The sequence below is a fragment of the Piliocolobus tephrosceles genome, chromosome 2 (assembly GCF_002776525.5).
Source record: "Piliocolobus tephrosceles isolate RC106 chromosome 2, ASM277652v3, whole genome shotgun sequence".
Lineage (NCBI taxonomy): Eukaryota > Metazoa > Chordata > Mammalia > Primates > Cercopithecidae > Piliocolobus > Piliocolobus tephrosceles.
The window spans coordinates 187,139,485-187,154,757 of record NC_045435.1 but is presented as its reverse complement, the minus strand read 5'-3'; the positions used below and the strand labels follow the sequence as shown (position 1 = coordinate 187,154,757).

Here is a 15,273-nt window from a genome sequence, read left to right as displayed (position 1 = left end):
AATCTGCTCTAGGATCGCTAAATAGTGACATCTTTAAAAATAAATTTAATAGTCATTGAAAATATTATTTTTAACATACCTGATAAATTTTTGCAGAATCATTTCCCACATCGTGGCTATTCTACCAAACCAAGTAACAAAATTTTTATGAAGGTAAAATATTGAATAAATCAGTTACTAATATCCATTTTCTCAAAATACATTTAAGTGTCCACAAGGTGTCAGGTATAGTGCAGAGCTGTGCATGGGGTCTTTAACCACTGGAATTATTGTGTGAACACCCATTTACCTGTTTTTCTCCCAAATACATCAATCAAACCACCAAACACCACACACAAAACAAAGCTACTTCTCCAACTGATCCATACTTGGCAGTATTTATTGAGAATTTCAATACACCAGGCATCGTTATCATGTTATACATATTTATAGAAAGTGTATAGAAATGGAGAGAAAATTTTACTGTTATTAAACAGACCTATTAGGGTCATTTTGTAAAAGATAATCATAATAATACTTATGATTGCTATTTACGTAACTTTCCCTGAATGTTGTAAAGAAACAACAAAAACATGAGACAGAGACCACTGACTTAACAAATGGATGACTTTATTAAGAGAGAAGGACAAGATTGATATTTACCTTGGTCAAACCATTCAGGAAAACAAAGCACAAAGACTTAGAGAATACTTTGGTTTAAAAATTATTCATAATATCAATATTAAACTTGATGTTTAAAGAACCCAATGAGAAATATGGTGTAAAAAACAAACCATGAAAACACAAGCTTGCATAGATGAATTAATGTAGATGTACAATTGGCATTTAAAAAAGGAGGTTTGCGTTTTGGAAGTGCCTTAACGATGTTGAACATCTGAACCTCCCAAGACACATGAAAGTCACCAGCACCACAATTCTCATTTTCCTCAATGAGGTCATGAGCAGGAACAACTTCTGCTGTATGGAGGTGAACTGAAAGAGACTCTGCTTCCACTGGCCTCGTCCAGATGGGTGTGTATATTCCCATCAGAACCCACAACTGGTCACCTTTAAGGCATCCACAAAATGTCCCTCACAGTTTCACTTAATGTCTAGATAGGCATGTAGTCTGAGGCAGTCTCTTCGTTTCCTGTCCTCACATAGGCAACTATATTCCATCAAGGTTCTGTTCAATTCCACGAAATAACTATTTCAAAGCTGCATATTCTTCTGGGGCTTGGTTATAAATCCATGAGCATTTGGAATAACAATCCATTTGTTTTATAAACATATCCACATTCCAAATATCAAAGCGGCACTTACTAAATAATCTGAAAGTGCCCAGGCAATGTGTAGTCTCTCTCAAGAGATCACTTTTCTAAATTATGAGACAAATGACAGCATCACCTCAGATTTCCTGAGCAACTTGATTTATATGAGCAAACTCTTGTACTTTTTAATTCAGCACCTTTTCAAAATATGTGCTGGGATGGATTATTCTTAGGGAAAACCCCATTATAGAGAATTCTCATTTGGGAGCGTCATTTTGATATTCTATCTCCCCAGTGTATCCTCTCAATATTTATAACACTTTATGAAATAAATACTGGGTTGCCTGTAAGAAGAGAAAAACATAGCTCTTTCTGAGAAACAGCATTTGGCTTGCAGTTTACAGCAAGAGCTGAAATTAGAGACCATAGGGATCTCCAAGGTCAATCTGACCAGAAGTACAAAAATTCTGATGTCAAAAACCCTCTCGCCAAATAGCTAGAAATTATTTTAGCAATTATAGCCTGAAATCCAGCACAACAAAAATGTATCCCAATTCTATATGTCATAGTATGTTCTCTTAGCTGTCTTCCCTGACTTGTTCTTACTCCTTGATCTTTTGTGAAGAAAATGTCGCTCAAACCCATCTTTCAATTTTTCTGTTCTTTATATAGGAACCTCAGCAATGAATAACAGGGCACTAAGTTACACAATTAATTCTGTCCTTATCTGAAATGCTGAAACCTGCATAGTGCTGGTTCCCTATGCTATGAAGTTACTCAAAAAGAGAAAAAACATTTTCTAGTTTGCTGAGAATGTACAAATGCATCTTAAACCTATTAAAATGTTACTAGGCAGTGTTCACATATATATATGTAAGGGAAAGAGAATGGTTTTTAGGGCCACATATTTCTACAACTCAACATGATTACTTACACGATTGCGTTAGCTTGTGATATCAAATAGAATCACCACTCTGGTGTCTTTCTTATCATAGCAAAAGTTTTCCTGCTTTTCTCTTAAAAGTAATAAAATAGAAACACTCTTCACATTAACAAATCTCCCATTTCAAGTAAATGTCTCTGTTTTGTTTGGTTTTCTCCTTTTTTTCTGTTAATGGTTAAGCACTTCAATACACAAGGGTGTTGGTGAAATTTTTACAAATAATCTGAATGTCTTCACTGCATAACAGAACCTTTGGAAGTATCTTCTATATCGTCACCATAGAAGACAGTCAACTTTCAATTACTCAAGAAGTGGCCACCTGGTATGAAGGATTTGGCCAGGAAATTCTCTCTCCTTCTACCAGTCTTTTTGGTCATGCCACTGTTTATTCAGAGGTTGACAGACAACATGAAATAAAATTATGTATTGATTGTGTTACAGATCAGCCATAAGTCAGTGGCAGAAAAGGTCCAAAGCTTCTGATGACCAGGATGCTTGGGGATCATCTGTGAATGTTGGATCTCAATGGAAAGTTGACTGTCAGTCACATAAAGGAAGTAACGTACACTGATATCAGTCAGAGTCAAACTAATTTAAGGCAGTACTGCTCCTCACAAACAGCGCTGGCATAAAGTGCAGGTCTCATTGTAAAAGTTACTCTGTAGTAGTGAGATTTTCTCAGTTTACTCTTTTTTTCTTGACTTCTCTAGAATTAAATTTCAGCATTTCTAATGACAGTTGTTAAATATCAGGAGCAACAATATCCTGACTCTTTCCTTTAATATTCCTACCTCTCACCATGGATAAAAGAGATTCTTCCACCAATAATTTGAATGACACTGTGCCCCATGCAGCATTAACAGGACAGTCTCCAGTTTGCTTCTATCTGCCCATATTACGTACCATGGGCTAAAAAGAAAAAAGTATTCTATCAACAGTAAGATAAGCAGATATGGCTTTAAGAATCACAGGCACCACCAGAAATGAGAAAATGGGACCATTTTATATAGTTCTCTATGAGCAGTAACAGACAAAGTAATTTAAAGATCTTTTTTCCTTCTTGCTGAAGCATGAGGTTTTGATTTTGTTATGATTGTTTCATCAGAATATGGCACTCGATGTACAATGAAGTCTACCTTAGCACTCCCTACACAAATACCATCTTCTCAAAAGGGAAAAAGCCTTTGGCTGCAAGTACTATTCTATCATCAGTCCTTCAGAAAGCTGTTTACACAGAGATCTCACTCCTTTATTAGGCTGAAGATTTTACAGCCAATCATCATAGTTATCTTTTAAGAAAATAATCACTGAATAATGAATCATCTCGGTATTCCCCCAAGTGATGTTTACACAAAGGCAGGACATTAAAAATCTAGGACCTAAAATGTTAATCACTTATGGGGTAAAATGAATGCACCATATTACAGTAGGTATTTCCAATCTGGCACAACACCAATTTCAGACAAGTTTTCACAGTACTAAAGAAAATTAATAATCAGTTAAAAGCTAATTATTTTCATACTGAAAAGTTCTGACTTTGAGGGAAAGTGATGAGCAACAGTCAGCAATGAATTCCCTCATTATCCAGCTCAGCTTCAGTACACATTAGAGAAGAAAAGGAGGGTTAATGAATTGGGTCCAGAATTTTCTAGAGTGAGTTCAGTAAACACAAACACAAGGTCACACATTTTTGAATCTGTTGACCTAGATCCAAGCGGTCATTGTCATTCTAAAAAGGTTTTCCTCCTAAGAGCATCTATCCATATCTTTCTTTTCTAATTCAGCTATTTCTCTATCATCAGAACACCTAGGGTTAATTTTCATTTTCTGTTTTTGTAATTTATTGGTATGCTGCTGGTGGCTGTAAAGTAACTTAGGAACTAGCAATTCAATAGTATGCAAAGCCACTTTCTGAAAATCACAATGTTCCTTTAAATACATGTAAAGCAACTGTCCAGTCCCAAAGTAAAATACTTATGTCTAATAAAATACGTATGTCTAACAGTGGTTTGAACGCAAAAGTCAAATATTTTTCAAGTCAAAACATTTAATTTGACTCTTACTTAACTTTACTTCCAAACAATGATTTATAAAATGTGGAGGAGAGTGGGTGTCTATGTCAAGCAGCCTTATGATAAAGCTCCATAACATATTGTGCTTATTCAACAATACAGGTGTTAATGAGGCCTGGCCTCCAAAGGACAAAGATACAGAAACAGAAAGGTTTTCCAAGGCCAGAAGTATTAGTTTACATCACAACATTAAAGCATAATACATTGTGGGCCTAAAAATTAAACTGCATGTGTTCTAGCAGCAGGAACAACAACAACAAAAATAAATGCTTCCACATGTATATAAAAATGACCAAGTAAAAAGCAGAGAACACAGTGAAAAGTGTCTGGCAGTTCATTAAAATACACGAGTTGCTTCTATAGTCTCAAACATTATTACATTACTTGAATGAGAAAGAGTAAGAGGATTTAACTGGCTGAATTGCATTTCTATCTCCTTATTCATAGGGTAATAATTACTCTGATATTATTTAAAAAGTGTTTGCTTTACACAAAAATAAAATAAACATAAAATATTTTAAAATTGTAATCTTTTAAAAACCTTTAAAAAAAGTAACAAACTTTCAATAAAGATGTTGAATTAGCTATCACAAGGGAAATACCACCTTCGGTCACCTACTAAGACAGCTGAAACACTAGCATTCCGGGAAAGTGTTAAGTGGTATGACATTTTTTTGAATGAAGTACCTCCAGTTAACATTTTACAGTAATAAATAACCGGATGAAGTACATGAGACGCAAGAGAAATGCAGAATTTCTAAAGTAAAACTGATCATTGTATGAGATAGAAAAATAAATATTTATGAAATAAAAAATGGCAAATGATTTTGCCTAGTTATCAAATAAAAATACACTGTTTTTTCCTTTAAAATTACAATAAAAAAACTTTGAAGGACACGAAGCAAAATCACAGGGCAGATAAAGAAAAATATAGCATTACTATAAGTAAACAAGGCCTAAGCTTTGGATATTGAAACCACTATCTGGAATTTGACTTAAGGCCAGGACCTTCCATTTTGTCTCCAACTTCCTTATTTAAATGGAGGTTTTTCTTTATCATAGCTATAAAAAGTCCTGTTATTTTCCTTTTCCTCCATTTCTCCAAAACGACTATATAATGTAGGGATGCAGATTATCTTTCTGATTAACATTTGCCCAACACTTAATTCAGATGATTTTACTTAAATTCCTGAAATGAACAAACTTTATGAAACTACAAATCTTTCTCAAAATGAGCTGTTTGAATTTTGCCCAACTTTAAAGACTATCTGAAAAGATAAGGCAAACAGAAGGCAATTTCCAGTAGGAAAGAAATTAACGTTTTTCTCTAGTGACCTATATGTTTCTTTCCTAAACAAATGCCATATTGAAATGCCAAGAATTTCAGATTTATACAATGAAAAATAATAGCAAGTCAAGTTATATATGAAGCGGGGGGAAGAGAGAGAGAGAGGAAGTACAAATGAGCTTGATTGCCATTTGTCAGCTAAGCAGTACGGGAAAATAAATATGGCTGTAAGGTCAGCAGCTACACAAAGACTCAATTTCTTGAAGAGGGGCTTGAAGGTCTTGCACAAAATACAATCCCTTGCACAAAGGAATACAAATGTTTAAAACCAAATACTTGGCTGGCTGGATGCAATGGCTTATACCTGTAATCCCAGCACTTTGGGAGGCCGAGGCAGGTGGATCACTTGAGGTCAGGAGTTCGAGATCAGCCTGGCCAACATGGTGAAACCCCCTCTCTACTAAAAATACAAAAATTAGCCGTGTGTGGTGGCACACACCTGTAATCTCAGCTACTCGGGAGGCTGAGGCAGGGGAATTGCTCAAGTCCGGGAGGTGGAGGTTGCACTGAGTCAAGATTGCACCACTGCACTCCACCCTGGGTGACAGGGTGAGACTCCATCTCAAAAAAAAAAAAAATACTTGGATGAATAACCACTTTATCACATTCAACTTCAAGTTGAATTAATCTAATCATTGGTATGTAAACACAACATTATTGAGAGGTTATCAACAAATATAGATATGACTTTAAGCAAGAGAAAAACTTCGGTCTACACAGAGAAGGATGGCATCATTACTTACGCAATCATCTTTCAATTCCATTTCCTTGGCTCTACAAGTAAATCAAAAACAAGAGATGGAATACAAAATTTTTCATATATCTGAGTTAAAATTTCAGAGAACTAAATTTTTGTCAATAAATACCAATAAATGGTCCATTGCCCAGGGGCTTTGGAAAGCCTTGCTACTGAGTCAAAAGCTGAGTAACTGTTAAAGAATGCTATCTAGGCCAATCTCCCCAGGAGGGCTGAGAAGGAATATGCAAAACCTCTATAGTTCATCTAGTCAGAATAACGTATTTCAATTGCTTCAGGAGTTTCTTTTTTTAAAATACTTTATGGTAGTGATTTTCTTTTCCTAAAGAATATAAAAAGCAAAGGCTCTCTCCTTCAAAATATCATACACTAATGCAACAAAAAGCTATTTCTTATATTCTTTTATTCTGCGTTGCATCCAAACATTGTTTTACTTTGATCATTCTTCTCCACAAAATTTGAATTGCTAATTAAAGCCTACTCCCTAGATGCCAAATTCCATACCTAACAAAATGGCAGTTTACAGAGCTCTTAGATACTATACTCCAAGAAGTATATGCAGCATAGAGGTGGCCAATATTCAGAAGCTACATTTTCTTATACTGCCCAAGTGATTACAAATAACCAAAATATTTGAAATGAATTAAAAATTATTTATGGTCAGAAATATACTTGAGGATAAATCCCAGGAATGCAAACACAGGAGAAAAAAATAAGTGTAGAATTCATTCTGTATCACCCAGTAATATTTGCTATAGTGAGTCCATTTTCAAGGCAGATTCCTAGGTTTTTAATGCTTGTAATGAAAACCTGGGGAGGGGAAGAAAAAAGGAAACACAATTAAAGAAAAACCTTTGAAACTCACACGGCTTTTTCTCCCTGCCCAAGTAAAATAACTTTATTTCTATACATTTCAAATGCTACTTTATTCTTGATTGTGACGTATACACAGAATCAATGTGATAGTTTAGTATTATGCAGCAAATGTACGTCTAAGACAGTAAGGTCCCCCTCAAAAGGTGATACATGTAGTTTGAGAAAGAAAACTACGAGCTACTTTGTTAAATCGGGGACAGTGAAAATGCCACCAACGGATGGAAGCTGAGGTGGGATGTTTTGATGAAGATGTTTATAATGTCCAACTAACCTTATTTTTAAAATAATGCCTTTTGTCTTCTTCTCAGTATGGGATGCAAGTCAGAATTGGGGGGAGGGAAGCTTTCTGAAAAATGCAAATGCTTGACAACCTCCATCCAGAGATTCTGATTTAAGTATTCCAGAGTGTCATTTTTGCAATGGTATTTTTAAATAACAGCAGAAAATGTAATTTAAAGACATTTTGGGACATTATTATTAGACTTAGAAATGAATACTAACAATATCACCTAAGTCTTCAAAAAACGCATCAATTAATGAGATCTAATATATTTGCAAAGTCTACTGCACTCTGCAAACTTCTATTACATATGTAATCTTTCATGATCCTGACAACTCTGACACTTTCTATTTAGACTGCCTCCATTTTGTAGAGGAGGAAATCAATATAAGAAACTATCTTTTTCAGCATTTCATTTTACAACTCTCATAAATATGTACATAAGTGAACCCAGATCCTTGCAAGAGCAAATACAACCCAACTGTTCGTCTGTCAGAGGCGTCTGAACCAGAGCGACTCCATCTTTAACAGCGGCTGGATAAAATAAGGCTGAGACCTGCTGGACTGCATTCCCAGGAGGTCAGACATTCTAGGTCACAGGATGAGATACGAGGTCAGCACAAGACACAGGTAATAAAAACTGCTGATAAAACAGGCTGTGGTAAAGAAGCTGGCCAAAACCAAGACGGTGACAAATCTGAACTCTGGCTGTCCTCACTGCTCATTATATGCTAACTATAATGCATTAGCATGCTAAAAGACACTCCCACCAGAGCCATGACAGGTTACAGATGCCATGGGAACATCAGAAGTTACCCTATAAGGTCTATAAAGGGAAGGAACTCTCAGTTCCAGGATTTGCCCACCCCTTTCCCAGAAAACTCCTGAATAATACACCCCTTGTATTAATCAGCATATAACCAAATAACCATAAAAATGGGTAACCAGCAGCCCACACTGCTGCTCTGCCTATGGAGCAGCCATTCTTTATTCCTTTACTTTCTTAATAAACTTGCTTCTACCAGTTTACTCTATGGATTCCCCTAGAATTCTTTCTTACACGAGATCCAAGAACCTTCTCTTGGAATCTGAACTGGGACCCCTTTCTGGTAACACATTTTAAAGGTTTCATCCAGTTTAGATATCCCTATTGTTTCTTTATGCTCTATTCCATTTTTCTTTTGCATAAACGTTACGTGGGAGTTGTGCATGCATATTTTAAATCTAATTAATAAGAGTCACGGGCAGATAGGAAACAAGAGCCACTATAGAAAATGCAGTCCTGCAGATCTAAATGGAGGTCACCATCACCCTTTAAGAATGTGATGAAAGAGCTGGGTGCAGTGGCTCATGCCTGTAATCCCAGCACTTTGGGAGGCCGAGGCAGAGGGATTACTTGAGTCTAGTCTGGGGTGACATGGTAACACCTCATCGCTACAAAAAAAAAAAAAAAAAAACAGAAATTAGCCGAGCGTGGTGGCACACGCCTGTAATCCCAGCTCCCTGGGAGGCTGAGATGGAAGGATGACTTGAACCCAGGTGGTGGAGGCTGCAGTGAGCCGAGAACATGCCACTGCATTCCAGCATGGGGGACAGAGTGAGACTCTTGTCTCAAAAAAAAAAAAAAGTGAATCTGATGAAAGCTTCTAGAGGAAAATGTAAATAAACAGAATATCTTACATACAATTTAGAGTGTTCTGTTTTCTGTTTTTTGTCTTGTTACTGTTTTAATAATTGAGGAGTGCTACAGCAATGTGCTGAGAGAATAACTTCTTTCTGCACTCTAGTGGAACACAGAATTTGATTTTTCCACTACAACATGAGGCTTATATTTTTTAAAAAAAAAGATCCTAAACTTGACCATACATACTCTTCTTACCTTTATGAGAGGACTCTGATTTTGAGAAATGCTGTGTGGAACTCTGCTGGTTTGTAAAATGAGTGTAATCCAAATCTTCACCATCTGTCATGATAGGTGGTGGTGGCCTAAGAGAAAGCCAGAATTTAAAGGGGCATTCTAAGTAACACTTACTACAACTCCACCTCTCATTGGATTGAAAGGTAAAAACATTTTCTCATGAAATCAAAACCCAAAATGCTTCAGAATTCACACTGTAGTTCTTGGACAGTTGCATAGCCTTGAATAAATTATTTATCTTCCCTTTCCTTTGTTTTGATGTCATAATTCAATAAAAACAAGTATCTCCTCAACAACTGATACGTTAGGAACCGTGCTAGATAAACAAAAATTAGTATGATGTGACCGCTGCCATTTATAAGAAATAAACTTTGTTTTGGTGCATCTTCCCAAGTCAAAGAAAAAACAGAATAAAGAACAGAAAAGAAGAAAATAATAAAGTCAAGGAAGAAAGGAAAGGAAAAAAAGAGAAGAAGGAAGGGTAGGAGGCAGAAAGGAGGGAGGAAACAGAAACAAAATTTCATGATCAAAGTTCCTTTATCCACTAGGTGGCAAAACAGATCTTAATATATTTGCAACTTATATGTAATACATTTGTAAAAAAAATTAAAAATAAAATTTTTACTAAACTTTTTATTAGTTACTTAACATAGATTTATGCAAACATGTGGCACTGAAGCAGAAAACCTCTCATTCTTTATTTCCCAAAGGTGTACTCAAAGTTTGCACTAAAGGATAGCACCAGATTAAGATTTATCAAATACATAACCATACTGTAGGCCATTATGTACATTTATATGTAAAATCTAGAAGCCATAAGTATTCTGAGGTTTGTAAAGTTAAAATTGGTTTGGTACAACGGGCTCTGTCATGTAAAAATAAAAGCAAGTGTTTTCAAATTTTTTATCTTGTCCTCAAGCAATAAATCTTTCCCTAGGTATTCAGCATCCATAAGAGGTCAGCGTGGGATATAAACTGGTATATGTGCTAAGGACTATGCTACAGGTTTCTACATAGATTATCTCAATTAACTTTTAGGATAAGTCTATATGCTAACTATCATATACATATTTTAGAGTCAGATTAGGTTAGATGAAGTAAATAATCTGTCCATGTTCACACAGCTGTTAAGTGGCACACCCAGGCCTCAAACTCAACTGGATTTCAAAACCAGTGTTCTTAACTACTCTAGTATGCTCTACTACACAGGTGTGTATTTTTATCAGGAGCAGCATCATCTGTATACAAGACTATATGTATATATGTGTGTTTATATATACGCATTTGTATATTTTCATAAGTATACTTTCATAAGTATCTATACTTATACTTTCAAATATCATTTCATGCATTTGTTATATACATATAAGTAATGGAAACAGTGAATAATACATTTTTCTAATTTTTATTTTTAAATCATTTGTTTACAAATATTGGAAATTAAATAGTGTTTTTCTTCAATACCTGATATTTACAACACTTATCTCTAAAAAGCAATGTAAGACTTGGTAGAAAAATTGAGACAAATTAATCTGACTCTAGGATTAAAAAACTTAGCTTCAAAAAGCAAACAAGTGGCTTAAGAAGTGACTCAGGCCCAAGAAAACAGGGTTAGTAGTTAAAGTGACCCAGTCTGTTGCTCTCTCTTTTATTAAAGTCATTAGGCAGTCAAAAATCAGGAAAGAGAAGTTGAGTGGGACTCACCAAAACAATCTATGATTATTGCCTCACCATCAACTCATCATCATGGAAAAGCACGCTAAAGTTATGAAACAAAGCACAGGATGCCCAGAAGTTTTCTAGCATGTCCATGTAAGGATAAACAAATCAATCTAGAATGGCTTCAGTGCTCTTAAGTATACTGTTTTGCTTAGTTTCATGTTACACAGCGAACAAATCTTGCTGCCAGGAGACCTACATCAAATTATTTTGTTATACCGGAGACAATTGTTTTAAAGTTAGGGCATATATATCCAAGTTAGAAAAACCTTATTAACCAATACTTCGTTGTATAGTTTATTGTATTAAGACTGCCTGTTTCCTACCTTTCTCATGAAATAATTTACATCTTTAACTTAGTGATACAGCCAAATACTTCATAATTCACTTCAAAATTCATTTAAGAAACCCTCCTAGACACTTAAATCAGGAAGTCTCCCTATGTTCTTATCATCTTGTACTTTTCATCTATAGTACTTAACACAATCGTAATAGTTATTTGGATAATTATTTTTTTAAATTACAAACTCATGAGAACATGACAGAGTTCATTCTTGTTGACTGATGTGTACCCCAATTACGTGTGAGCAATTATTAGGATGCTCAGTAAATACTGGATAAATGAAAAATGGGAGACAAATGTATTTCACATTCATAAGAATGCTTAAGGAATAAAATAAGATTTATAAAATATTTATTTTTTCTAAGGAAAAAATAAGTAGAATAACAATATTACCATTATAAAATCCTGTAGTTAAAACAATTTGGAACACGGGATGCAATTTTTTCCAGTTACAAGAGTTACAATTCAGATTGCTAAGTGATCCTCTATTTCCTTAAAAACAGTAGAAAACTTTCAATAGTGTTTTGTAGTTCTCCTCATAGAGATCTTTCACCTCCTTGGTTAGAAGTATTCCTAGGTATTCTGTGTGTGTGGTTATCATAGATGGGATTGAGTTCTTGATTTGATTCTCAGCTTGAACCTTACTGGAATATAGAAATGCTACTGAGTTTTGTACATGGATTTTGTTTCCTGAGACTATGCTTAAGTTGTTTATCAAGTCTAGGAGATCATAGATGAAACAAATAAACAGAAAAGCACTCTATGCTCATGGGGTTGGAAGAATCTATATTATTAAAATGTCCAGGTCAGGTGCGGTGGCTCATGCCTTAATCCCAGCACTTCGAGAGGCCAAGGCAGGCAGATGACCTGAGGTCAAGGAATTTAAGACCAGCTTCGCCAAAATGGTGAAACCCTGTCTCTACTAACTATACAAAAATTAGCTGGGCAAATAGCTAAGACATGGAATCAACGAAAATGCCCATCAACAGTTAATTAAAGAAAATGTGGTATATATACACTATAGAATACTACACAGCCATAAAAAAGAATGAAATCGTATCATTTGCTGCAACATGGATGCTTCTGGAGGGCATTATTCTATGTGAATTAACACAGAAACAGAAAACTAAATATTGCATGTTCTTACTTATAAGTGGGAGCTAAATCCTGGGTTCACATGGACTTAAAGATGTGGATAATAGACACTGGGAACTCCAAAAGGAGGGAGGGAGGCAAGGGCTGAAAAACTTCCTACTGGGTACTCTGTTCACTATCTGGGTGACAAAGTCAAAAGTACAAACCTCAGTACCACACAATATACCCTTGTAACAAACCTACACATGTATCCCCAGAATCTAAAATAAAAATGGCAATTTTTGAAAAATAATAACAAAGGTTAAACATACATACACAAAGAGCAGAAAATTCTGTAACAGACAAAGAAATTGGATTGTTGACCATAAGTATTACAAACTGTACATGAGAATTTGTTTCTCCTCTACTACTACTATTACCACACTTCAGTAATAAACATCTTGACCTAGGAAGTGCCATGTTTTTCAATCCTTGAAACCAACTCTTTCTGTATAGCTAGCTAGCTCAACTTTCCCACCATGATTAAATGTGAAAGAGGAAAACCACAGATTCTACCCAGAAAGCATACATTCTGATATTAGTTGTGCAAGGTATCTACATATGCAAGATATACAAGCTTTAACTTTCAACAATGAAAATACAGGTTTCATAAAATTCTTACTTTTTTTTTTGTCATATATACAATCCTTCTAAAATGACATTTAAAGACAAATGTTCCTCTAAGGTAAAAACAAAAATTTCTATTCTACTAGCTGTAAGTCACTTTTCATTAATTTATAATAGTCATTTTTAATACAGGATCATTTGATTATTCACTCTTTCAGTATGCCAAATATTTCTGAAGTATGTATTACATTCCAAAAACTTGTTTTCAGACTTTAATAAACTTTCTTAAGAAATCATCCAATACTGTTCCATCATATATGCTGTCAACGGTATTACTATTCTAAAGAGACCAAGGATTTGAAGACCGCAGAATCAGCCTAAAGATGATTTAAATTCATTTGACTAAAAAAAAGGATAATAATCCAGATGTATTTACTTAAGTGAGAACAGATTAGCTGCTGCTTCTTTTACTTGGATACTTTGGGAATGTACTAACCTATAGACTTCTAAAAAAATGTTTGGTATGTGCTTAACCAAAAGCTACAAAAGAAACAGATTTTACATAACTAGACAGATTATGCCACTATTGTTCTCAGAGCAATACAAACCCAATGTAATTTTCTGAAGGGTTATCTTCTGAAAGCAAATGAGTTTTAAAATAGAGGGTTACTTTTTAAGGACACTAAATACATTCACTTGAAGGAAACAAGTCTAGGAACTTCAGTGTGGGCATGAGTAGCAACAACAGTGTCAATTATTCAATGAAATAAATGTTGTAAGAATTGATAAATAATAATCAAGAATATAATTCAAATTTGAATAATTCAGTTTTCAAAATGTTAAATTTAGTGTTACTTTTTTGTCTTGTGTTTAACAGTTCTTCACATTCCAATCATGATTTCCTTTGAAAGGTAACAAAAAGCAATTAAAAAAAAAAAGAGGTTACTTCCCCAGAGACTTAAATGTTGACAACATGAGGTAGAAAGACAGCAGCTGCTCCATAACTATGATGCACGACTGTTTGAGATAAATCAGAAAGTATGTACACCATAGCCACAGCTATCTGTCAAGCAGGATTTAGACAGTCTGCAAGCATTCAAGATTTTGTCAAGGACACTGAGACTCAGAAAGAAAGGAGTTTGAGCATGTACAAATGTCACACACCCATCAGTGCGGCTATGAAACCCGGTAAAAATTTACAACTCGAAATTTTATTTAGGAAAGAAAATGACTCTCATTCCCCAAGCTGAAAGCATAAATTCAGTGAATGTAGAGGTAAGAATCAGTCCTAACAAAAAGTACATCCTTCCTTATCCACCCCAACTTTTGTAAAATCCTGGTTTGATGTGCACAACTCAATTTAAGACTGGAAATAAAGTTTGAAAAATAACTCCGAACATCTTGACACTACCTCACAAATGCAGACTTTTGGATCTCCTCTCCAAAAAACATACACTCTTCTTAGGCAACTGACATCTCCTTACTCACCCCAAAGTCAACTTCCTCATTTTCCTTTTCAGGTGTCATCTTACCGTGCTGGCCTTTCATTCTTAGAACGGTGAGGTTCATCACTCTCTTTCGACTTTGAATATGCTGCTTTAGCTGCTTTGGGCTATGGACAAAAAATAGAAACAAACCAACAAAAAATCACACACACACATCCAGCCCAGAATCATCAAAGGGAATAACACACACAATCCAGAATCATCAAAGGGAAAGATGAAGTTTAGAAAATATGTTTATCATGCCAAGCTCTTCCTCAGTAATTTCAGATTAATTATATTTACTTGAGCAACATAATATATTTATATATACAGCCACTCCAGAGGTAAAAAACTTACAGCTGCAAAGGTATGCTTTGGGCTTACATGGAAGGTGAATTTAGCCCACTCATCTGACAGCCTTGGTCAGAGCAGCCAGAGGAATGGGCTAAACACACAGGAACATGCTTCCCTAGATGGTTGTGCTTGGCCACTGATTATTAACATAATAGCGACACAGTAACTGACAAGAACCAGTGGACGCCCAGAGTCTACAGAATCCAGGTTTGTGCACTCAAACTTCTT

The 15,273-nt window shown here is 35.2% G+C and overlaps 1 protein-coding gene across 2 annotated transcripts in view; it reads right to left on the bottom strand.

Moving 5' to 3' along the window:
• Nucleotides 1-363: 363 nt before the first annotated feature.
• Nucleotides 364-15,273, bottom strand: part of CCDC50 (coiled-coil domain containing 50) — a 69,430-nt gene continuing 54,520 nt past the window's right edge. For both annotated transcript variants that reach the window (XM_023214748.3, XM_023214747.1), the window contains 3 exons: nt 14,740-14,819; nt 9,406-9,512; nt 364-7,180 (listed from right to left, as the gene is read on the bottom strand). In XM_023214748.3, coding sequence (XP_023070516.1) covers nt 7,161-7,180; nt 9,406-9,512; nt 14,740-14,819 — 207 coding nt within the window. In that variant the 3' untranslated portion in view covers nt 364-7,160. The remainder of the gene's footprint in view (nt 7,181-9,405; nt 9,513-14,739; nt 14,820-15,273) is intronic.